Here is a 24,624-nt window from a genome sequence, read left to right as displayed (position 1 = left end):
AAGCCATAATGTTTGCAGCTTACATTGAAGCAGATAGACACAATTTAATCTATTCTTTACACTTTTACTCATGTATTTTTGTTTTTGAATGGTTAAAAGAAAAACACCACTCTCCAAACTCTTTATTGCTCTTATTACACCCCCAAGAAACCTTTATAGGCCTGCTGCAATGTGGTTACAGTTGCTAAGTTATGACTGTACAATCATTGTTTGCAAACTGTCAATTTTTACATCAATGATTTGTCAAGTATTTAAATCACTTGATTAACAAAACTCAGACATTCTTGTCTGGTAATTTTATCTATTTCTCAATTTATTTTCCAAAGAATTTATTATACACAGTATATCAATATCATGATAATCAATTACATATACAGAGATACAGGATTTAATCCAGGCGTTATCCATGAGTGCATAGTACTGCATTGCTGCCAATTTGTTCTTAAGTAGATGATATTGCAGTGCTGAAACAGTAAGTTGATACATCAATTAGTCGATGGGCAGAATATTAATCAAAAACAATAACTGAATAATCCTTACTCATTTATCAAGTAAAAATGTATTTATCTGGTTCCAGATTCTCAACTGAGAGCATTTGCTGCTTTTCTGTGGTTTATGTAATTTCAGATTGAGTATCTTTGGGTCTTTCACTGTTAGTTAAGGAAAACAAGGTATTTGAAGACCTCATCTTGGGCTATGGGGAATTGTAATGGAAATTTTTCAGTACCCTCTTACATCAGATTGATTTACGGGTTCATCAATTAATCACAAAAGTAATCAACAGACTAAATAGCAATGAAAATAATTACCTTTACTTGCAGCTCTAGCTAGTTGTAAGAAAATGAATGCTGGCTGCATTGAATGCATTCATTTTCTGGCTGCTCGTGGATTCTGTTCAGGTCTACAGCGAAACACTTCATTTCCCAGCGGCTCAGCTGGAATTTGTGCAGGACAATTGTTAATTTATATAGCAGCTCCTAATGAATTAGCATGCAGGTTGTGTGTTTGCCTCTTCTTGCTCCGCACATCCACCTCCATCACTTCTTCTGTCAGAGAAATGAGTGTGTGATCGGGACCGTCCCTCTGCACCTGTCGACACTGATACGCAGATGGGGAGATAATTGTGAAGGGATAATTGTTAAGGAGATAATTGGAGTTTCCATACCCCCTGACAGGAGTTGGTCTGGGCTGGGTTTCTGACCCGCTGCCCAGGTAAGCATTTATTCAGCAGGCGGCAAGGCTCTGCAGCAAACCAGATTGGAAACGTGGTGAGAAACAGCAAGGAGGAGAGACAATGGCCTAGCATGAGAAGGTTAGAGAGCGACACGCAGGAAGGGAGAGAGATGTTCGGAGCTGAGGGGAGTGCTCTCACACCCTCGATTACCCATTTAATGAGGCGATGCAGTGCCATTGTTTTATTACTTAGAGCAAATAGGAGAAATCTAGATTTCACCGTGTGGTCCATGTATTTCCCACTGCTAGGCTGGCATCTGTTCTCTTTGTTCGCCGCAGTCTCCCTATCATCTCCTCTCACAGATGCTAATGCTTCTGTTTCTTCTCCTCTCCAGCAAACAGCTTTGCCTTCTGTTTGCCCTCACCTACATTTTCAAGACACGCTTGCTTTTTGGCTCATCCTTATTACCCTTCCATTACCCCCATTTGAACTAATGTAATCTCTCATGAGTATCCAACGCTCCCACACATTAATCTAAGAAGCGTTTGGCTGGTCAGCTTGCTCTGATCGCACTATTCCCAGAGGTGGAAGCTCAAGAGTTTAGTGTCTTCTCTATTTTCGTCCTGATTTTCTCCTTTGCTTCATTGACTCACCTATTACTTTTTCTCTTCTGCCTTTTCTTTCTCTTTCTCTGTTCTTGTCCCTCTCTTTTGCCACACACACACACTGGGAACAGCAACAACATGAACACTGTTTTATTGCTCTTGCAAAGGCAGTAAATCTCCCATGAGCTTGAGGAGCTAAAGCTGTTTATACCAGGGAACAGCGAGCACTCCTCTCCGGAGCGCAGCACTCCAGGGGGGCATATAGGTACTCTAGAGAGGTGGGAAGGTAGTGAGGCAAAGCCCAACCCCTACTAAAAACCTCAAAAACCTGTTTAGCATTTCTCGACTCAATATTACAGTTTACACATGGATGAAATAATGTCCTTGCAGTGTGTTGACATATTATGACTGGACGCAGAATGTTGGTATGAATCATTTTCTCTGGGATAGATTTCAAGTCGTTTGCAGGAGATCCCAGAGAAAACTGCTCACAGTAAAACCCTCCTACCCACTCACGTCTGGAGAGACATTCACGCAGATTCACGTTGGTGCTGTGTTTCGGTCCCGTGAGTCCCTGTCCTCTTCACAGAAGGAGATTGATTGCACTGTGTGAGTCATGCTATGTTGGAGGGCTCACCCCCCTCCCACCCCATCACCTGAGGGATTCTTCACAAGCACAAGCTGTGTGTGTGAGATGCTTGCTTGTCAGAATCATGGAGACCTTTTTTTTATTAAGAGGGGTGGTAAGGAAGGGATGAGGGTGGGGTGTTTGATGGGTGAAGCGAGTGTGTTCACCCTTAGCGTTCAAGCAAGATCTGGATGCATGTGTGTGAGTCGGGTATCAACTTCTTTCGTTAGACCTTTCATTAACATAGCTGATTAGCTCTCTGGAAGATGGATGGGACCAGAGGGACCACAACATGCTCCCTGTTTTTATTACACACATCATCTGACAGTTATTAGCCATGGGTGGCTGAGTGGAGGATGATTGTGTGCGTCTTCCAGTGTCTGGTGTCAGGTGTGTTTTTCTCCCCTCAAAGTGCTCTGTGGTTGATTGAGTGACCCTTCACCCTTGTGGAGGTGGTGTATATTACTGGATGATGTGACAGGAACCTCTCTGCTCCTGTCATCCCTCTCATCTTTCAAACGGATACCTTAGACAAAATATGGAAAAGGTACTTCATCAATATGATTTTACACCGGCACTGGTTGGTACAGTCATCCGTGTGCAGGTTTGTTTGGCAGCACACTGATGGAAATCATTTTGTGCTGTTAGATTTGTGACCAAAGTCCATGAACCATTTTACATCACATGCACTGTAATGAAATATAATTAATCAACAGAGTAATGTATTCACCTTTACAGTATAATACAGCAATATAAAGTTGATGATTGTGATCATATTAATAATGTAAAGAAATATATATAAATGTCTTTTGTGTCCTTGTTTTTCTTGTTTGGTCCCATTTTTGACTGAAAAAGAGAACAGATTTGAAAGCTGTGGTCTCGTGGTGTAAAGGTGACATTGGGTGGACAACATAAACCCGGGTGTAGTAGTAGGATCTAAGCTCACTATATGAAGGTTGTGTGTGACTCAATCTGCCAGGGTTATGCTTAGGTGGAAGAAAGCTGAGCTGGATTTAGCTGCTCACTGTTCCATTCCACGGTCTTTGTTTATCGACGCCCAAAGGAAAAAGACATCAGTTTATACAATCAGTAAACAGATTTTGTTGGCGTTTCACAGTAAAAAACACACAGAAAAGAAAATTGCATATACTTAGTTGTTAGTTTGAGCATCCTAATCAGATGTCCTATTTTGTGGAGTCTCCTGACATGTCAGTCTTCAGTAGAGGGGCTCTATTAAAAAAAGACCTTTATGGTTGGCTGAACAAGAACCCTCCAATCAGTACGCTCCCTCCAGCTGAACCCAGCTTCCTTCTGCTGTGAAATTCCCTCTTTTCTGACCTTAATGGGGCACAGCACAATAGTATGCATCTCCCAGGGGAAGAAAATAGTAGAAACCCTGCGTTACTTCTGTGTGTGTTTGTGGAGGCACACTGTTTGATGTATGTAATGTCCTTATGGGAAGTTGTGGTTTGTACGTGGTCGCAGTAAACCCATGTGTCCAGAGTACATGCGTTTTACTGGGTTTTCAGTGTGAATGCATTAGGCGCTGCGCTCAAAAGACCTTCTTTATATTGATTCTTGCAAACCTGGTTGTAGCTCCTCCCAAACAAAAAAAGAGAAATTGTTTTGTGACTGCACTCGGTACATTTCAATTCAACTATATTGATTTTTTTGACATATCAAGCGATGCATTATTGGAAAAAGAATCACACAGCCACACAAAGGAGCAGCTCTATAATACCACTCACTGATACACAGTTTAGTGAGCAGCTCCGGTGGAGCATCAAGGGCACCTTGAGACCTTTGACTGACACATAATTGTTCCAATATATCTGGCAAATATTGACCTGTATTGAAATATTGATCAATTAAATTGACTCACTTTGATTTTGCAGGTTCGCCCCGAAACAAGCATTTAAAACAATTTGATTTTATTTTCCTTGTGGATGATGTTGCTTTATTTAATCCCTTAACATCCATCAAATAATGATAAGGTTACTGTCAGACTGAAAAATGGGCCCTTCATACCTTTTATCCATCAAAATTTAAAATTTAAGGCTGTTTATTGTCATATTTTATAGCCATCAAATCAAACCCAAACTACATTTTAGAGTGAACCAGTAATCTGCAATCACAAACACAAAGTTGGACTGGGTTTTAAAGATTCATAGCCAGTAAGAACGATGCAGTCTTGCCTACCACCCCTCAAGCAGCCCTCTCATCATCTGCAAATTCAGATGCAGGAACAACTGTCACAAACATGCCCTCTTTGAGCAGCCAGCACAGACACTTCTGTCATTTGATATTTGGCTCATGCTAAGCAGAGGAACAGCTGCAGGGCACAGGAAACAGAGAACAGGGAAGACAGTAGCTGCGTGAGTTGTTTCTGACAGCTCCTCCTGTTGTGCGAGTGTCAATCCCGTTCGGATTTGAGTTTTTTCTCCCTTTTCCTGCGGCCCTATACTCTTTGGCCACACCAAATGCAAATCAACTTGTTGTTCATTCATAGTAAAAGTTTAGAAAGGGTGAAAATTTCAAGTCAGTTCTTGTCTGCTTTCCTGCATTTGTATGCAAGTGCTGATATTTTGTTGACTTGTGGAAGTTATTATGGTTTGTTTTGAGTGTAAATACAAATGTGGTGCAGTGGGAGCGTGCTGCAAATCTTCCATTATTTCAGAAATTATCCACAGATTTTGTAAAGCAAAGTCGGTTTTGCAAATTCACTAATTCCTTGAGGGGAAACCTAATTATGATTAAATGTCCAAACACTCACAATTCCCTCTCCATTTTCCAAAAGTCTTTTAGCAGCTCTGAGCTACTGTAACCCCTGCCAGAGGAACAGACCGTTGCCTGGGCAACATTAGTCCTGCCACCATGGCAGCTGTAACTGTGGTGAGGAGACACGGAGTGCCAGGGTGGACAGGTGTTGCTGGGGTCTTCAAGATCACTTTAGGTCTTTCAGCCCTGCCTCCAATGTCATTACACATGTGGAGCAGTGCTAACAAGCCGCTCACACACAAACACACTCAATACGCCGCTCCTCTATACTGTTATCTGAACGAAACTGCTGAGTTACATTAATGTTCTGCATCATGCCCGTGTCGAATTAGACGAGCACATGCTTCTCTTGCCAGCTCGGAGCAGGAGGTCCGTGCCACATGGCTGCATGTATTTTTTTTTTTGTCAGACAGACATACTGTAGGTATAACAAATGACTCATATTCAGAGAAACATGGTAACCTGCTGTAGGGCAGAGTAATAGGACACTGCACAAAAAGTCAAACAAGCTCTCATTACCTTTTATCCAGGCAGAACATGGAGGCCACCGTTAAAATTGGCCCTAGAAAATTGTAAGGGGAAAAATAATGTGTGGTAGTGGAAAGCAATAGCTGAGAGAGTGTCCATTTACTAGCAAGAGCGTGTGCAGACCATGAAGGAAAGATAGTTCTGTTACTGAGTCAGTGTGGCGAGGCGCAAAATGTCTATTTCAGGGCTTGCTTTAAGTAGGGTGACTCACCAGGCTTTTGGAGCACTAGAGGCTGCATATGTGTGTGTTTTCATGTGTGTGTGCGCACGTATTTTCATGTGATACCGCTGAATTTCTCTCTTTCTCTCTCCCCCTTCCTTGCTCTCCCTCTATCTCCGTCACACACACGCAAACACACACACACACACGTGCCTGCCTGGCGGGTGCAGGTCTGCGACAGGTTAGGCGTTTTGGGTACGGGCCATCCTCACTGTCTTTCCCTCAGCTCCAAGCAGCGAGCTGGCCCTCGCGCGGGGACAGGCAGCAACTTCAATCTGTTTGGTAAATACTGAGATAAGTAAGGCCCACCCATCGCCACAGCAGAAAATAGCCCAGGCCAGACCTGCGTGTGCAAAGATAGCATGCCATGCTGAAGGCATGGCGAGGATATACCCACCAATGAGAGGACTGTGAACATAAATTAGCTATTTTAAGATATTAGAGGGTGTGAAAGAAGTCAGAGTGACAGACAGACAATGGGAGAAAGAGGAATAAAGAGACTGAAGGAGAAAAGAAAATGAGAGATGGAAACTGCCTCCTGCTGCCAGTAAAATGTCAATGGAACCCTGGGGATGCATTGATTAACCTCTCCGCTCCTAATCTGCCTTCACCTCCTCCACCTCTCACTGAAAGCAAACAGACTGGTGGTATACAGATGGACAAACTGGCCATCTTTGCATAAACGTGATACAGAGTTGATTGGACAAGGCTATTAAAAGCTGTTTTCAACTGAAAGGTCATAAGCTCTATGTGATGACTGATAACTGATAATCTCCTTTTTAAACATCAGAGATATTTTGTAAAACAGTGAAGCTTCTTCACATCGGTGAAGGACAACAATAAAAAAAAAGAAAACATGATAAAAAACCAGTCCAATTAGAACTCACTAGGCTTTTCCATGGCAGACATTTTGACATGTCACAGTAGGAAAAGTACCGGTGTTTCTACTGAAATTAATTGCAGCTGCATTCCATTCAGCTGCATCCGTTTCAGAGCTCTGGTATTGTTCATGCTGGTCTATTGTCACAGCTCAGTGTGACACCTAACTAAAAGAGTGCTGTCATTAATGTTACCATAATAAGATGCTTTGCTGCTATGAAAAATCATATTGTCTGTTTTGAAACGGGTCTATTCAGTACAACCTCTTCACTCATACATGAGGAAATTTGTAGGACATAATTTAGGTAGAAGTACAAACATGTAGTAGGTATAAGCAAAAATGTTACAAATATACATAGAATGTACAGGTCACATAAGAGAAAATAGAGTTAGATCAACATTTTTTATTGCATATTTTATTACAGACTGCTGGTCTGCTGTTCAATCCATGAAACAAATGCTCAGTTTTGGAAATCCTACAATTCTTAATATATTTTTATTGCTACAAGAAAGGTGTTTTCACTTACATTAGTGTGCAGTAGCATACGGTGCCTAAAATCATGGTAGTGTTCATTGTATTATAATCTGGATCACTGTCTTTGTACAAGTAGAGAACACAGAAAGAAAGCAGGGAAGTTGTGGTTCATGGTTGGTGCCGTAGGCCACCAGGGCGACCCCCACAGAAAGAAACATTGACCTGCACTGACTAGCCGATAAATGACACAATGGATCACTATCTATTAGTGTGTGGGCCTCTAAGGGGCTTTTTTCATGTGTAATACCAATATTCCATAATCTTTAATCTATTTAACTTGATCTGTTTTTTATGTTCCTTCTTTTCTCTTTTCTTCCTGGCAGTTTGCTCCCAGTTCTCCAAAGGTGTGTATGCCATCATTGGCTTGTATGACAGGAAGACAGTCAACATGCTCATGTCCTTCTGCGGAGCGTTGCACGTCTGCTTCGTCACACCGTCCTTCCCAATTGAGACGGCCAACCAGTTTGTCATCCAGCTGAGGCCTGAGCTCCAGGATGCTCTGGTGGGAGTGATCGAACACTACGGATGGACCAAGTTTGTCTACATGTACAGTTCTGACTCAGGTGAGAATCTATTTAGCCTTTGATTTCATACATCATATTGTATTATTGTTATTTTCAGTATATAATAATAGAATATAGGATAAGACACATGGAGTATATATGTACTGTAGGTTAATCTAAAATATTTCAAATAAAGGTTTTCAATGAATTATTCATTATAAACACATACTTAAATGCAATATCTTTGAATACATAGGATTTCTTAATATTTATAAAAATGTGCTGTTCCACCACACATTTGCAGTGAAGACAGTGAGAGGCAGTATCAGTTGTTAAACCAACTATCATTAGTCGTCTTCATATTGCCATGGCGACAGCAATGGGGTCAATCGTAGCCATTGTGTAGCAATGAGCAGCCACCAGAACATTTATTTTAGGCCACCGTCTTTGTACAGACAGAGAACACAGAAAAGAAACATTGACCTGCACTGACTAGCAGATAAATCACACAATGGAACAAAAGATTAAGCTTTTCATTGAGCTGTCCCCAGCAATAACCTGTGTTGCAACAGTTTCTTTGCCAGTAAAAAAAAAAAAAAAAAAAAAAGGTGCTGTAGCATACAATTTAAACACCTCACACTCCACACACACAGAAATAAAGCAGCACACCTGTCAGCCGCCTGCTTCCTTCTCTTTCTCTCCTCGCTAGCCAATCAGCTATACCCTTCCCATAATGCCGTGCCATCTGTCCCAGGTGTTGTGTGTTTTGGAGCGTGACGATGAAGGGTGTATTTTGTGTGCGTGCCCAAATGCATGCATACTGTTGAGCTTTTTGCACAAGTAAATTTGTTATTCATACAGAGTGTGGGCTTACTGCAACTTTTATCTCCTCATGTTTCTGACTTGTGTGAGACAAATAAACAGGCTCAAGTCAGCTTTAAAAGACAGATGCCATCGTGTCACTCTGCAAAGCACACTGTTGAGCAGTGACAGGGGAGATTTCACAGCGGTCTCTGGCCCCATTGATGCATGATGGCTGCAGCGCCACACATGTCCCACAGATTTTTTTAATCTCCTGTGATCCCTTCATTATCCACTCACAAACTGTTGGGTATTTTGTGTGTGTGTGTGTGTGTATGTGTGTGTGCTGGGTCACCCCTGTATGACTGAGTGGTGGGATGGAGCCAGTGAAATCCATATCAGTAGTCCTCTGTTGCCTGGATACTACGCTGCAGTCACCCTTCCTACAGGGTTATTTTAAGCCTTTAAGAAAAATCATTTTCAGTTGTGAGAAATTTGTCTGGTATGTGTGTGTGCGTGCATGTGCTTCTTTCAAATATTTCATCAAAGCATCTTACGTTTTTTTAAACACAGGTTGGTGGTATTGCCCATGAACAGTTTTTGAATCTCTAGTCTAATATATTTATATTAGACATGTAGTTTTAATAATCATTTTTCAACCTGTTTCAATCTATTATCTGAGGGAGAGAACATACAAATGTACCACATACATTATCACTTTCCTAACATCTCAGACATCTGTCTTGCTGTCTTACTGCGCAGCATCTGCTAATAAAAATGCTTCTTGTTTTCATTTTCAAAAGCCAAGAACAGGAAAACAAATTTGATAGCCCATTAAACCTATCATAAACAATATTCAGGAAATGGTTTCCCAAAGTGTTATTTTCTACTCTCGATTGCCTGGTGCCCGGGTCTCTGTGTGTTCCCTCTGGCCAGAAGGGGTGCTTATGACAGCCAGATTCCATTATGATATTATTCTCTTCCAGGATGCCTTTGGAGGACCATTTTTACCTTGGCTGGTCCTACAAGCCTCCCTGTCAGGCTGGCTCTGATTTATAGGGGTGCATTAGCCGCACAGCTACATTTAAAAAGGCAAGAGAATATTCAATGCAAACACTGTGAGACAAAAAAAAAGAAGCGAGGGAAAAAGCAGGGGAGGAATGAAAAATAGATGGAAGATATGATGAGATAAGCCACACTAATAACGCTGAAGGAAAGTTGACTCCAGGTCTCTCTGTAATACATCAGTACAGAACATTTTCAACACCAAGCGTTAATGAGATTCAAACACTAATTTTAGCCTATCTTGACCGCTGCCCCAAGTGTTCGAACATTTTTTTATATATGTTCATGCATACTAGTAGATGTTGATTAACAAATAAATAAACATATAGAGATGTAAAGAAAAAGGAAGATGATTAAAAGGAGGGGAAAAAAGAATTAAGGAATGAGAAATCAAAGCAAACTGCTGGGTAAACTGCTTGGTGCTGTCCATGGTGCTGAAACCTTTCACTGACATCAGCACTAGCAGCTCCACTCAAGAACAGCTGTCCTTTCTCCTCTGGACCCACTGGCCTTATTCACGGCCATGATTAACTACCTCCTGTGCTCCCATGCCTATCATCAGTTTCACAGTTACTGTTCAATGTGACTACAATAACTCCAATTATTCACTTATGAGCAGTGAATGGAAAGAGACACCATGAAAGGTACCATACATGTACTTTTACAGTAATACTTTTCAGTATAAGGTTTACCAACACCTGTGTATCATTTCTATCTAACATCCTCACATTTTTTTCTGGTTGTCGTACTTATTTGCATGTACTGTATAATGGTTATATATGGAGGTGAAACACCATCCATCTTTTTATTTCTTAATGACCTGGTGTCAAATAGGCAGCGTGAATTGCCTGGAGAGCAGCTGGTATGCATTCAAATAAGGCAGAGCAATCATCCTTCAGAAGCTGTGACTACATTCTTCATTCTTCTTTGACAGGGCCTGTGTTACTGTTGTTGTGGATAAGTCATTTATACATTTGCTCAATATGCACAAAATGCCTGCACGAACACGAACAAACAAGCATGGAGGATATGCAAAACATATTCTGTGTTTGCCAGCTTACTAGAGGAAAAACAAATACAGCTACATCATGTATTAGTTTACATTTCTAAATTTTGTAATTGCTTTAAATCATTTGGGTAATGGCTGCCAGTCTGCTGCGGGTGAAATTACTTTATTTACTCTGTGGAACAACTGTGGCTGCCAACTCGAGAGGAATCTGATTGGTCTACTGCCAGCAGCAAAGGAGTAGAACAGTGAGTCAGATTGTAAATCAGAGCTCAAGATCAATGTGTTCTCTAATCGCCTTTTATTTCCTGTCTTAGCATGAGCCCTTAGCTCATTGGCTGCTCTGCCTCTTTATGATGCTTAAGTGTCTCAGCAGTGTATCTGTGACAGTGCAATTGAGTAGCGCCACCTGTAATTGGTGCTTGGAGGACATAAACCTAGCTGTGAGCGTGTCGTCTTCTATGATGCATGGGGCTGATTATTTGTTAGTGTGAAAGTGGTGATTATTTAGCTTGGCGCTGTACGAGCTGGAAAAGCACACCTGTATGTGTCAGAGTGCTTAATGGACTGTCCCACTCATTACACTTATCACTGAAGCTACAGGGGAGATTCTGATGGATATGCTTATCAGGAGCAGTTTGGTTTTCTGCACGGCTTCTGTTTTGTTCCCAAGTTGTTTCTAATTTATCTTGTAGCTAATAATGTAACTACACAGGATAAGATTATCCTGCCCATAATTTATGTCTCGTGCTGCCTAATAAAATATAGACACTCACGGATTGCTCTCAGTAGATGAATACCAACCAGTCATTCATCACTTAATTCATCTTAAGCTTCTTTGCAGAAATTTTGCTATAAATGCCCATGAGTTTCCCTTTCCCAACTTCAGTCAGAACATTTTCCTCTGTCCACATGTTTTTCTAGGCCTGTCAGTGCTGCAGAAGGTTCTGGACACAGCAGCAGAGCGGAACTGGCTGGTGACCTCGGTTAATGTGGAGACCATGACGGAGGCCTCCTTCTTGAAAGTGTTCCAGGATTTGGACAAGAGGAAGGAGGGCCAGATTATTATCGATTGTGAGACCGAGAGGCTTACTGGCATCCTTAAAAAGGTAAAGAGCTTCTTTTTTGGTTTTTGCTATGATAGAGCATTATGTAATGTTTCGATCCATAAAGCAATTTCAGCTTAAAGCGTGCAACCTCAGAACACAATACAACACTGTGTGTTATATTGTTGCTCTAAATAATACAATTTTTACTTGATCAGTTAATTTTCCTTTTGGACACATACAAGGCTTTTTATAATTTGAGTGATTAGCCTGCAGGAAGGACTTTGAGCAAAATTTAAAAGACACACATTTCAGATTTTAACTGGATGAAGAAAAGTGGACAGGCAGGAAGAGCAGAGAGGTGATATAAATGGAAAATGGTCGGTGGTCTGCTGTGGTGTTTAGTCTCCAGTGCATCAAGGACAAGAGAGATAAATAACACAGCGTGATCCTGTGACAGTATCAGCACAGCATCACTCACCCCTGTGCTGTTGAAAAGAAAAGGATCTTGGCATCGCAAATGACCGTTCTCTTTTTCCTAATTCATACTTACAGCGCTAGAACCAACTAACAACAAAGCTGTTTCTAGAGTTATTTCCATGTCCTATACCTGGATCATCCATTGATGAGGATTCAGATTTTTTGCCTCAGCCTTGTCTGTCAGCATGATATAATGTATGTAGCTATGTAAGTGCACTTATAAGACGCTTTTATGAGGTCCTTGTTTCAAAGTAGTCCGTCAAACATTAAAAAGTCAGCTGGAGGTAGAGTTTTTAACCAACTCAATGAAGCTAACGTTGCTCAATCAGCTAGGTAGCAAAAACTGATAAAATCCGCTTGTGACAGCTATCATTTCTGCTGCTTATTGTCTGATTCTTTCTGAAATTAAGGACTCGGTGTTATGTTTTTAATTATAAAAAATTTTGAGTGGTTAATCTACTGTTATCTTTGTAAATTGCATATGTGCTGCGCAAGAACAGAAAAGTGAACGGCTGAAGCGACAGTAACTTAATCAGCAGTCAATGAATGACAGTCACACTGGAACCAGTTTATGCATATAGGCAGAAAAATAGCCACACATTTGTTATTTTTGTTTTATTTTGATTGTAGACGTCACTTGTATGATTTATGATTTTTCAGTCAGATTTTAATAGATATTCAGTTTCAGGACATTGTTTTTTTTATAAGAAAAAAAAAAGCACTTACTGTACTTAAATGATGTACATAAATGCACCATGTGTACACACAAACACACACAGCCCCCATCCGTATGTGGAGACTATTGCTGCTCAGTGTGAATGTTATTGATGGCCTGGTGTCTGAAGTTAAGGTTATTGCATCAGTTCTCACCAGTTTACAGGAGCTGAGCCTGAGAAGTTCTCCATTCAGATGGCCACCATCAATCACCCACATCTGCTCCCTGCCTCCACGGTGCACCCAAACAATGGCGAACACACACACACACATGCACAACGCGCGCACACACCACACCTCTGCCTCTTTTACCCTTTAAACTCACTCCTGTGTTCATCTCATTCGTCTCATACAGTACACTGATTCTCTTATGATAATGTCACTGGCAGTATCTGAAGTGTAGCTTTTCGTATTAGCTGAACATTGATGTAATCTCCTTGGAGAGCGTTAAAATATTTCAGAGTGTGTTTTCCTACAGAGAGACAAAAAGTGACCCGTTCTCTTGGGGCTGAACTCTGAATGACACTTCAAATCTGCATGTATAATTAAAAAGGCTCCAAAACATTCCCATTTGACGATCCACCGTGGCAGTAATGTATCTTTTCCCCCGGTGTGGGGTGAATCGGTGTCAGCGCTAGTGTGTGCCTATCCTCCTTCCCTCTTGTTTTTCCGTGCCCGAGGCTAGGCCGTAGGGCCCGCCTTGTGCTGGGGTCACCATTAATAACAAATGCCACCTTCTGTCATGACATACAGCATCATTAGACACACACACACATAACATGCAAACAAATGAGTACACTCCCTGAAGTATACACAAGGGAAAATGCTCAGAGAGAGAAAGAGGAGTGAAAAATGTGTGAGGTCATGCACAGTGCTTGAGCAAAGACAGAGAAATGAGCTGCTTATCCACCGTGCTAGGGCAATTAATTGGACGATGCATGGCTTTAAATTAGTGCTGCCCACTCAGCCTTATTTTATGTGACTGCCCAGTATGCTGTGATGACACGTTTTGGTTGTACAGTATAACAGGCTCTTTATTTAGGCATTGGAAACAAGACAGTTCCCTTGAGGGCCACCAGCAAGCAAGACTCCAAACAGGGAGGGCAGGGGGTTGTTTTTGTTTCATCTGACGCCCCATTTAAATGTCAGTCAAAGTGGTGTCCAACGTGTCCATTTCTTTTATGAATAAACCAATGCTGGCACCACACTACACACCTCTCACTGTGTTGCTCAAACCGCCCTGACTGTCGGCGCTCGGCTGACCTGTGACGCCTGCCGTGAAGAGAATGACGGCAGCGCAGGCAGGAGAGAAATGAGGTGTAGGCATGGGAGAGGGGACTGTGCACAGTTCAGCACTGACAGACTGCATTATTTGATGATATTGTCAGATCACGATGAAGTTCCAGGGAAGTTATTTAAATATTAGATCAAAGATCAAACCATAGCTCTCAGGGGAACAATATTGGAAACAGGAGAAAGAGGAGGTGGCGGAAGGAAGGAGATATAGTACAATATACAGTATTACATTGACAAATTGATGAATGATTGCAATTCATATGACAGGTAAAAGCATTAAGTGGAATATGTTTAGTGCAGTTTCCTTCACTTAAAGAGTTCAATTAATGTATTCATCCATTTCTACTACCTCTACTTCTTTATTTTGTTCTAAATATTATAATTCCTTAATATTTTCAAGTGTGATTTGCCTTATCTGTGGTTATATTTAATAGAGTTGGTAATCTCTTGCTATGTTGGCTCTTTACACATAGATAAAAGCTAATCTTTTTATGAAGTTGGATTTCAATGTTAAGTCCCATTGCTCTGGTTTCTTGTCTGTCTAGTACAGGGTCAAGTACCTTGTTGTAGGTATACTGCTGTGACACTGTCAAAACCCTCTCCTCGCTCTCTCAGTTGTACACACACACACACACACAGATTAACCTTCTGCTGTTGTGTCACACCTTTTATTCCCTATTTCTCCTCTGTCCTTGTCCTCCAGATTGTAGAACAAGGCAAGAATGCAAAGAGCTACCACTACATCCTGGCTAACCTGGTAAGCAGTCGTCGTTATATCAGTGCTTCTTTATTCATTTGAATCTCTACACGCTTTCTGAGATTTTCGATGGACTTTACATTGCTATTAAATGTGGCTCTTAACAGGATTCCAGACTTACTTTATCACTAGTTTAATAGACTTGCATGTGCCTGATAATGTTGCCTGAAACTAGTGGTTATATGTCTTCTATGTCTTTTCATGCCATTATCCTCTTCAGCTACATCATATATTATTCCGCTACACTGTCAAACCTGCAGGCACACTGTAACAGCAGCACAGTAGTAGACTTACAGTAAAGCACAAGAGGGGAACCTGTGACTGTCTGTGCAGTCTGACGGTGACAGAAAAAAGGTCAAGCAGTCAATATATGCAAGCTTATATCCATTAGCTCTCTTTGTCTCCTGCCATTTTCTCTGTGCAAATGGTATGAAGACCCCTACAGCACTGTACAGGCTCACTAAATGCAACCAAATGAAGAGAAAATTGACATCAACAGACGCCTTAGTAATAACAGCATTAATATGCAGCTGCTGGCTTGAACAATTTCTCACTGCTGGAGTTTTAGATTGGCTCAATCTTTCTTGTCTGGCCAGTTTGCCAGATTTAATTTTAAATGATAAGGCCTGGACGGTAATAGCAGCTGATATGCAAAGTGGCCACAGTCATTTATAATGGGTCCATAAAAAGGTTTGCACAAAAATTACTTTTTCTGTGTCCTTGCACCTTTTTAGAATTTTCCTAATTTACTTACTTGTGTACAGCTGTATGTGTTAGTGTTTATCTGAAAAACAGAGCATTGAATGATAAAGAAAAGAGAGAATTTTGAATGAATATTCAAATGCGGTTAAAATATCTGTTGGATGTCCAGTTTTAGTGAAGGCTAGTTTCTATAGTAACCTATTCAGCTCACTGCACTGCATTAGCTCATACATGGAGCAGAAAAAAAGATACAATTCTGTCTGTTCAGCTGAGAAATATGGACACCTGGCAACACACGCAGGTACATTAGGGAGATGGTGGTGAGATCCGCTTCCATTTGTCTCCTAAAGCTTGCGCTAGCCTTCATTTTGTACCTGTCGCCATGCCAACCTTCCACAAAGAAACAGAAGGGCGCGGAATAATTTGAACTTTAAGCTACTCCACAGCCAGTCGTGTGTGTTTGCCTGTAAGGATATGGGATATAGGTACAGATATGAACATCAGAGAAAGTAAACAAGTGAGGGTTTCAGAGAGACATATGGCCAAGACAGAGCTGAAGCTTCAAATGACATGAAACAAATAACATCAGAGCAGAGAAGAAAGAAAAACAAACGGTAGAAAGTTGTATGACAGATGCCTGGCGAGCAAGAGACAATCCGTAGAGGCACCTTCTCTTCTCATCAGTCAAAACTCTGCTCTTAAATCTTAGACAAATCACAGAAACAGACAAATCTTCTCTCCCCCTCTCCTGCTCTGTCATTACTACCACCCAGTCCCACTTCTCTGCATCTTCTCTCTCCACATTGACAGGCAGCCTGCTGAGAGACTGCCTCTCATTCTCTCTCTCTCTCTCTCTCGCCTTTCTCCCTCTCTGAAAAACAGCCTTCTCCACATGATAGTCAGAGAAAAAAAAATGCAAGTAGGAGATACCATTACATTAAATCACTTCTTTCTCCATTCTGCTCTGCCTGAGGCATCGCTGGCATTGTTCACAGTAGCCTATAAGGTTTTGATTCTTCCATTGTTAACAGTAGGCTATGAGGACTCAGTCTATCAGAGATTAGCTCCGGACTTTGCCCACCATGAAATTAGGTTTTCTATTTTCTTTCTCACTACTCTTGTCCCTCAGGAAAGACTGGGATGGAATCTGCTCAATTGGGGTAACCTCTCTAAGTGAAAAAGAAGGATTTGTCATTTTCATTATGCAATTAACCCTTGAACCGTTGATAGAGTTAAAACAGTTACTTCAATGTAGTGCATTCTACAAAATTACCCTCTAATGCAGCTCACTAGACCGCTGGTTCCCAACGGTTTCGGCTTGTGTCCCCTTGAAATAAAGTAATGCTTAGTTGCGAACCCTCATCCATTTGCATATGTCAACCAGTTCAAACCAGTTCAACCAAATTCATTTTTATTTGTCTTTTGTTCTGTATGAATGATTTTTAGAGGTAAGTAAAAAGGCTAAGGAGAAGTCTGAAAAACAAACATTATTTGGTGCAGCAGAAATGTTTTTTTTTCCCATCATCTAGCGCATCCCCCAAGGGATCCCAAGATGATTAAATGGATAAGAAGAAAAAAAACAGATTTCTGTCCTACAAAATTATGTTAACTTTTTCTAATTTTTGCAGTTTTTATGGGAAATACTGGTACTCTCCAGGCCCCTGAAAGCCCTTTAAATGAAACAGTCTATGAAGAAATAATCACTGTTTGGAACTTCTCACTGCTCATGTCCACTCTGAGGCATAACCTATAATGAGGCGTTGCAAGTAGAAATTGATTTGTTTGAAGGGATCATAAGAAAAAATAAAAGGTTGGGAGTCCCAAGTTTGGGAACCACTGGTCTAGACTACTGTCGTTCCCATCACAGATGAGTTTTCAGAATTCACATGGCTACAGGGTCCTATTTCTTTTCCTGCCTGTGTGTCTCATCTTCTGCCTGTCCACTTCCTGTCTCAGGGCTTCTTGGACATTGACTTGACAGACCTGAGGAAAGGTGGGGCGAACATCACTGGCTTCCAGCTTGTCAACAACTCGGACCCCAGCGTCAGCCGTGTCGTCCAGCAGTGGTTGGAGTTTGACAATAAAGATTCCAAAGTGCCCAAGAGTGGACTCAAAGTATTTATTCTCTGCTCCTCTGATCTTTTTCTCTTCTCCCTCTATTAGTTTCCTTTTTCTGTCTTTAAAGTGATTACGCAAGGAGTCGTAAAGTATCATTGGATTTACTAGGAGTTTTTCTGTCATGTTCAAAGTAATGTAAACTAAATCATGATAATCAGCTTTCTCAGGAGATTTGATAACTGATTCTCTGTGTGGAGTTAGGATTACTTCAGCCATGAAGGGTGTTATTTCCCCTGTACCCTCTAGTTTGTTTGTGATTGTCAGCAGCATATTGCAAAACAGTTATGAAAGGTTTTCTATTAAATTTGTTGGACAGATCCTATCTGAGTTTGGTAATTCAGATCTGGAATTTCTACTATCAAATGATAATGGATTTTTATCCATAACAGCTGTCCAACTAGCTGAGATGGAGGACTGATTGTAATACCAAGAAATGTATTTACACTGAAATTTACTTAGAATTGAAGTAATCGAAATTATGTAGTTGGGTGAAAAGCTTAACAAGGAAAATCAAACCTTGAGAATTCCACAAATATATGTGATGTTTTGAAGTGTAGTTAAGCAAACTTTTGCAGAATTGTGGAATTCTTAGAAAATCTTTTTACAGTTTATTCTCCCACTGCTGTCCTGCCACTCTTCAGAACTTGATCATTTTTTATGACTGTGCTTGCTTTTGTTTAAATAGTCTGCTCTCTCTTTGCAGTACACAGGCGCTCTAACATATGACGGGGTGAAGGTCATGTCCACGGCCTTCCAGAATTTAAGGAGACAGAGGATAGACATTTCTCGCAGGGGCAACGCTGGAGAGTGTCTTGCCAACCCACCAGCTCCCTGGGGACAGGGCATAGATATCCAGCGAGCCTTGCAGCAGGTCTGCGCACACAGACCGAAACACTCGAATGCACACACACACAAATGTACATACATAAGCACGTGCATGCACTTGCGCAAATTCTTGAGTGGCACATTGGCTAACAACTCCTGAGTTGGGGCTGGCTGAACAAATTAGGTCTCATTCTGTCGTGTAAAGTTCACATTAAGTCGTAGGAGCGCTCTCCAGTATCAAATGTGACATCGTGGCTAGTAAACAAAACCTGCAGGCAGTAACACTCAGCCGTGATCATCATGGAATATGACATCAGCAATTGAGTTTAGAAATGTAATATTTGGCAACGAAATGGAAATGCTGGACTGGCTGTGAGACTTCTTGATCTCATGCACACATAGACACACTCATGCATGTGTGAAAAACCATGTATATCGAGGAACAAAGAAAACTAAGAAAAAATACAGTTGCCAATTAAAAAGACAATTAAAAGTCTTGCTCTTTTATTTTTTATTATTATTTACATTGATTAAAGGTATAATAAATGCACCATGTTTGTGGGCATCCGTGTAATTGCATGTGAGTGTATGTGTGTGTGTGTGTGTGTGTGCAGCCTGAGGCTCTGTCTGCATAGTGGCTGTGCAGAGGCCTTCTCAGAGTCAATCTAGCCATCTGCCTGTGGATAGACTGGAGATTGAAGCTGTGTTCGCTCAATTAACTCCATCACACAGCCAAGACAAACACACTGCACTGTACACATACACGCACACCGTCTGTCATTCACCTCCGCGGGGAAGCAGGCACTGTGGACTTTCACAAATGAATACTATACAAACACATGGGAGCTATGCTTAACATGCATCGTATGTAAGCGACATGCAAATGCTTGCTGCCAGCGCACAGAAATGGAGAAAATATCCTCTATGAATATCATGCTTCACAGCAGCCATTATTTACCCATCTGCCAGGCAAGTCAGAGTTACTTATTCATTGTCTGTGACTCCATTACAGGTCCGTATAGATGGATTGACTGGTCATATTCAGTTCAACGAGAAAGGCCGCAGAACCAACTACACCGTTAGCGTCATGGAACTGGCCCCATCTGGACCAAAGAAGGTAAGCCTGTATTTAAGATATGTATTTTTGCTCAAGGACCAATTTTTGGTTATTTCTGCAACGCCATTATTGGAATAACCCCGTAGCTCATTTTTGATTCTTTAATAGTTTTCAAAAGAAAGATCCGGGTTGTGACTCATCCTCCTTGTTATAGGTCGGCTACTGGAATGAGGATGAGAAGTATGTGACCACCGCCAGCATGAACTGCAACATCACTCCCTACAGCCTGCAGAACCGAACTTACATAGTTACCACTATCTTGGTGAGTCTGTGTAAAATAGAGAGGTTGAGGCGGGGTGTGATGGGAGAGAGCGAGACAGAGAAAGACAGGGTAATATTTTTCATTTTCTTTTATGATAGAGTTCCTAAAAGTTCAGCCCCCTAAATGAATTCAGCAGACATCTGTGATTGTATCTGCCTCTCTTCCTTCCCTTCCCCAAATCTATTCCGCAAACCTTTCTCCGTCAGACTGCTGCCTGCTCAGAATCAAAATCAGAATCACTTCACCTGGCAAGCACAATACAGGTGTAGAATTTTGTCTGGGGTGCCACTGGCTTGTTGACATATTGATGACTTCCATACTCAATATAGTACATATTTATTGTACATTTAAAAGGGCACACAAGGACAACACAACCTCATATTTCATGTCAAGAGACGTGAAGATAAAACATGCAGGTTTGAAGTCATCAGTATGGAAAAAGCTATACTGTACTGGTGTCAGTCAAGTAGGTTGAGTTTGAGAATAGAACTGAAATCTGACCAACTCTTATGGCAGCCAGGTCATCATGACTTTCTCTTGAGAGTCAAGAACATGGCTGGCAATACCTGTCTGATATACAGTACAGTAGAGAATAATAAAGATGGTAGTATATCTTTGCAGGTACAGGATGTTCTCAGTGTCCGCATCATGTTGAAAATTTAATATCAGAGAGTATATTTCATGTCTGAAGACGCCTGGAGCCCAGCGCCTGTTCTTTTTGTACATCTGGTGTATTTTTCAAGTGTCTTTTATCTCTGACCATCACTGCAGCCAGTGTAATATTGTTGGACTGAGCCAGAGATATGGCTATCCAATATATGGATGAAGTGTGTGGAAAAACACACTAGCTGATTTAAGCCATTCCGCCGCAGCCTTCAGGTCAAGCAAGGCAGTGTGTGCCGCTGATCTCCACTGTGAGGGTTAATGGGGTAAAGAATTCCGACTACGTGATTCCCTTCAGAGAAATTCACCGCTCACCAGATAAAGGCATAGTGGGGGTGATGGAGCTAAGAGACAATGTAGAATACCAGGAAAAAGCATGAGCAATCTTCTTTTAAAGAAGAAAGCCTTCTATCAGGGACCTTGTAGCATCACTTGGTAATGCTGCATTCATGTTATATTACACAGGCTGTAAATACAAGACCTGTCAGCCCCCTAGCTGTAATTGAAATATAGGGAATTTCTGCTACTACATCTCTAAAAAAATGCTTAAATGTCAACAAATCGGTGTCAAAATGGCTGCAATAGTGTCTACATAGACTCCAACATTAACACTAATATAATTGAATCAGGTAATTAAAAAGGAGCTACATGGCCCACACAGTTTAGTTATACCTGATTTAACTTGATAACGAAGGGCTAGAAGTAAAAAATGGCTAATTCAGGCTCCATTTATAAAGCGTGACTACAGGGCTAGCATTGTGAGTAACTATGTTTGAATAAAGCATGAATACTCCCAAACTGTATCATCATTTTTTTTCATTATTTATATTCTGCCAGCGTGGTGTGAATGCAGCATAAGTCCTAATGCAAAAAAGTGGAAAATTTCTAGAGACAGTGCATCGATGAATGGCAGTGTAGACATGATGTGAGGCAAAATGATACCAAGCAGCAATAGATACAAGGTATGTAGAGCTTCAAGTACAATATGTTAAACTTAACATGTACTCTGTTGGCGTCTAATAAAAATATACTCATGAAAATCCTCATTTAAACCCGAAGGCTGTAGTCTCCCAAGAGTACAGACCCAAAATAACACTCTGTGACATAATCTCCTATCAGTGTCCCCTTTTCTAGGAAGATAAATTGGTTCTCTGTCTCAGAACCTAAGAGAAAAGATAAGGTGTGAACAGTTATTGGGCTGTGGGGTTGCGGGAGAGTTTTTAAACCTTATAACTTTTGTGCTCACTGAGTCGTTGCTTCAGGGTGAGCGTATTGTTTTGACAACAAGCAGGTATGACTTTGTGCTCCCCTGCAATCCGTGCTGTCCCAGCCTCTGCATACGGGCAAGCCTGGGGTTAGCAGGAGATTTGGAGGAGTGAAGCAGACCGTGTTTAATGGAGCACTCGGGCTTGGTGGCTTCACGATCGTGGCTTTACGCTAAAACCAGGATATGACTGGAATTTAAAGGTTTAGTTTTAGCATGCGAGGAGTTGGTTATTGATGGCATAGTCACTGTATGCAACTACGAGAATAGGTTGTTATTTTAATAGGCTTTCAGCAAGAAATAGTAGTATGCAAGCGCAACTTATAATAATAATTTTATAAAATTCTCTTGAGGTTGTTTTTTTTACTATTTTATCAATGGTAACACTAATCAGACTAATCAAACAATTTTCAAGCTTTATTTTTTATTGTGCATAATTTTCTGTGTGTGTCTGCATTTGTTCATATAATGTGTGTGTGTTTTTTTGTGTGTGTGTATCTCTATTATATTTAACATGGTTGAGTGACAGCGGATCTCAGTGGAACTGTTCAAGGTCAATGAGACTGAGTCCCGGAGGACCTTCTGTATGCCACGCCACGCCTGTGTGTGCGCGCATGTGTTTGTGTTCAAGTGTGAGCGTGTCTACATGTGCACGCCGGCGCACGTGCACGCTCGCTTGTGTGTCCTTGTCTGTGTCTGCGAGTTCAAGCGCATACCCGTTTCGAAGTGCTGCGCGCCAGACCTTTCTCTCCGCTGTCTCCCCGGGGTGCTGTTTCTCTACCAGTGTGTTTCGGGTTTCCATGTGTTACAATGATTACCTTCACCTCAACCATAAAGTGCAGGAGAACCCAGATAACTGTAACACAGAGGGAACCCCCCCCCCCACCCCCATGTCTAGACCCTGATGAAATATGGGGGCAGGATTTGCTCAGCTCAGCACAGCCTCAGCTAAAAGCAGGCACACATAACAACTTGTGGGAATTGAGGCCGTCCTTGTGCTAGTGGACAGTTCAGACTGAGATTCTGTATGAAATACATTTTTCTAAAAGTAAAGCGGAGCCCCAAGTGTCATGTCAGCTGTAATTTCTCAGGACACCCAATCAGTGTGAGATGTACAAATGTTGGTATGCTATAACAAGAAGAACAGCAGGGCCCCAGAGCAGAGGTCACCCAGGCGGGAAAGTGCTGTCTGCTTCACTGTCTACATGGTTCAAACATACACACACACAGAGACGCTTCTTTATCTCAGATCTGATGTCTTCTCAGCTTTAATAACCCTGTCCAATTCCTCTGCTTCCTTGCGGGCTGCTCCATGTTATCAACACTCCTTTCAATGTGGCAATGTGTCGTAATAATCATACTCAGGCACCTTTTGTGTTTGAATTACACACCATACCTTCAAGGAACAAAGCCAAAATAATACCTTGTAATTTCATGTAATTATCTTTTCTTCCAAACGTTTCACAGCAATTATATTTTGGGCCCCAGTAAGATTTTTTTTCCCCCCAAAAGCCTCAGCTGTGAATAAGGGGCAAACAATTTCTGATTAATTACAGTGAAGCATAAAATGCATCTGTAACATCCCTTCCTGAATTTTAAAAAATTCATATTAAACTTAACTACATGCTAAAGCTTTACTATCAGCCATAATGCTGTCTCTGACTTAATTAGTTTAACAAACTGTCCTGCTGTAAAAAGTTATGCTAGCTACTTACTTGTGTCATGAAATGATGCATCCAGTGTAGATTTTGTTTTGTATCACATCAGTGAAATTCTTAACTATTTCAGAAACTGTCCAATGATATCTTGTATGTGATTTTTGACTCCTGATGTAAACTGAAATAAGATTGACAAGCGTAGTTCTGTTTTTACTCATGGTTACCCTACATCCGATATACAGGAGTCTCCATATGTGATGCTGAAGAAGAACCACGAGCAGTTTGTGGGGAATGATAAGTACGAGGGCTACATTGTTGAGCTGGCTGCGGAGATAGCCAAACATGTGGGCTACCAGTACAAACTGAAGATTGTGTCAGATGGCAAGTATGGAGCCCGAGATCCTGAGACCAAGATGTGGAACGGCATGGTTGGAGAGCTGGTGTATGGGGTGAGTGGACAGAGCTTTTTGTAGGATTATCTACCTATCCACTTAAAGACAGAAAATGGACATTAAATACTGACAGTCAGCTGTTTAATGGAAGTCAAAAGGACACTCCATCAGTTTGATCAATTTTACACATCAAGAGCAGGGTACTAGCCATGAGGAGTCCTACTTTGCCTATGAGAGCAGTTCTAAATTGTTTTCTGTAGCTTTGGAAGAGTTTCAGTCATTTGGACAGTTACTAGTCAGGGAGGTTCTGCATTGTGGGAAATATAGTATCCTGTGTTTTTGGAGCTTGACCCTCACTAGGCCTCTGCTGTGTCAGTTTTGACCCTTTTTTTCATTCTGTGTCTTGTGAGTTCCTTAACTTTATGGAAGTCAAGTACTAAATAGCATGAGTACCCCTTTAAGATTTATTGTAGCTTTATTTTTGCATTGTTTCTTGTTCTTTTAACAGTATTTAAAGCAATGCTTAGAATGAATGTGCTGAAAGCAACAAACAATACTGAACAAAAAAATTCTGATAGCTGAATCATTTCAAAGAATATTTATATAAT

General features: G+C 41.2%; 1 protein-coding gene across 1 annotated transcript in view; it reads left to right on the top strand.

The window, feature by feature from the left end:
- The window catches only part of gria1a (glutamate receptor, ionotropic, AMPA 1a), a 69,233-nt gene that overhangs the window by 8,704 nt on the left and 35,905 nt on the right, over positions 1–24,624 (top strand). The window contains 8 exon segments of the mRNA XM_042418159.1: positions 7,671–7,910; positions 11,647–11,831; positions 14,962–15,015; positions 17,674–17,832; positions 18,539–18,706; positions 19,673–19,777; positions 19,932–20,039; positions 23,867–24,073. Coding sequence (XP_042274093.1) covers positions 7,671–7,910; positions 11,647–11,831; positions 14,962–15,015; positions 17,674–17,832; positions 18,539–18,706; positions 19,673–19,777; positions 19,932–20,039; positions 23,867–24,073 — 1,226 coding nt within the window.

This window comes from Thunnus maccoyii, chromosome 8 (genome assembly GCF_910596095.1).
Source record: "Thunnus maccoyii chromosome 8, fThuMac1.1, whole genome shotgun sequence".
Classification (NCBI taxonomy): domain Eukaryota; kingdom Metazoa; phylum Chordata; class Actinopteri; order Scombriformes; family Scombridae; genus Thunnus; species Thunnus maccoyii.
This window is presented reverse-complemented; position numbering and strand designations above follow the sequence as displayed.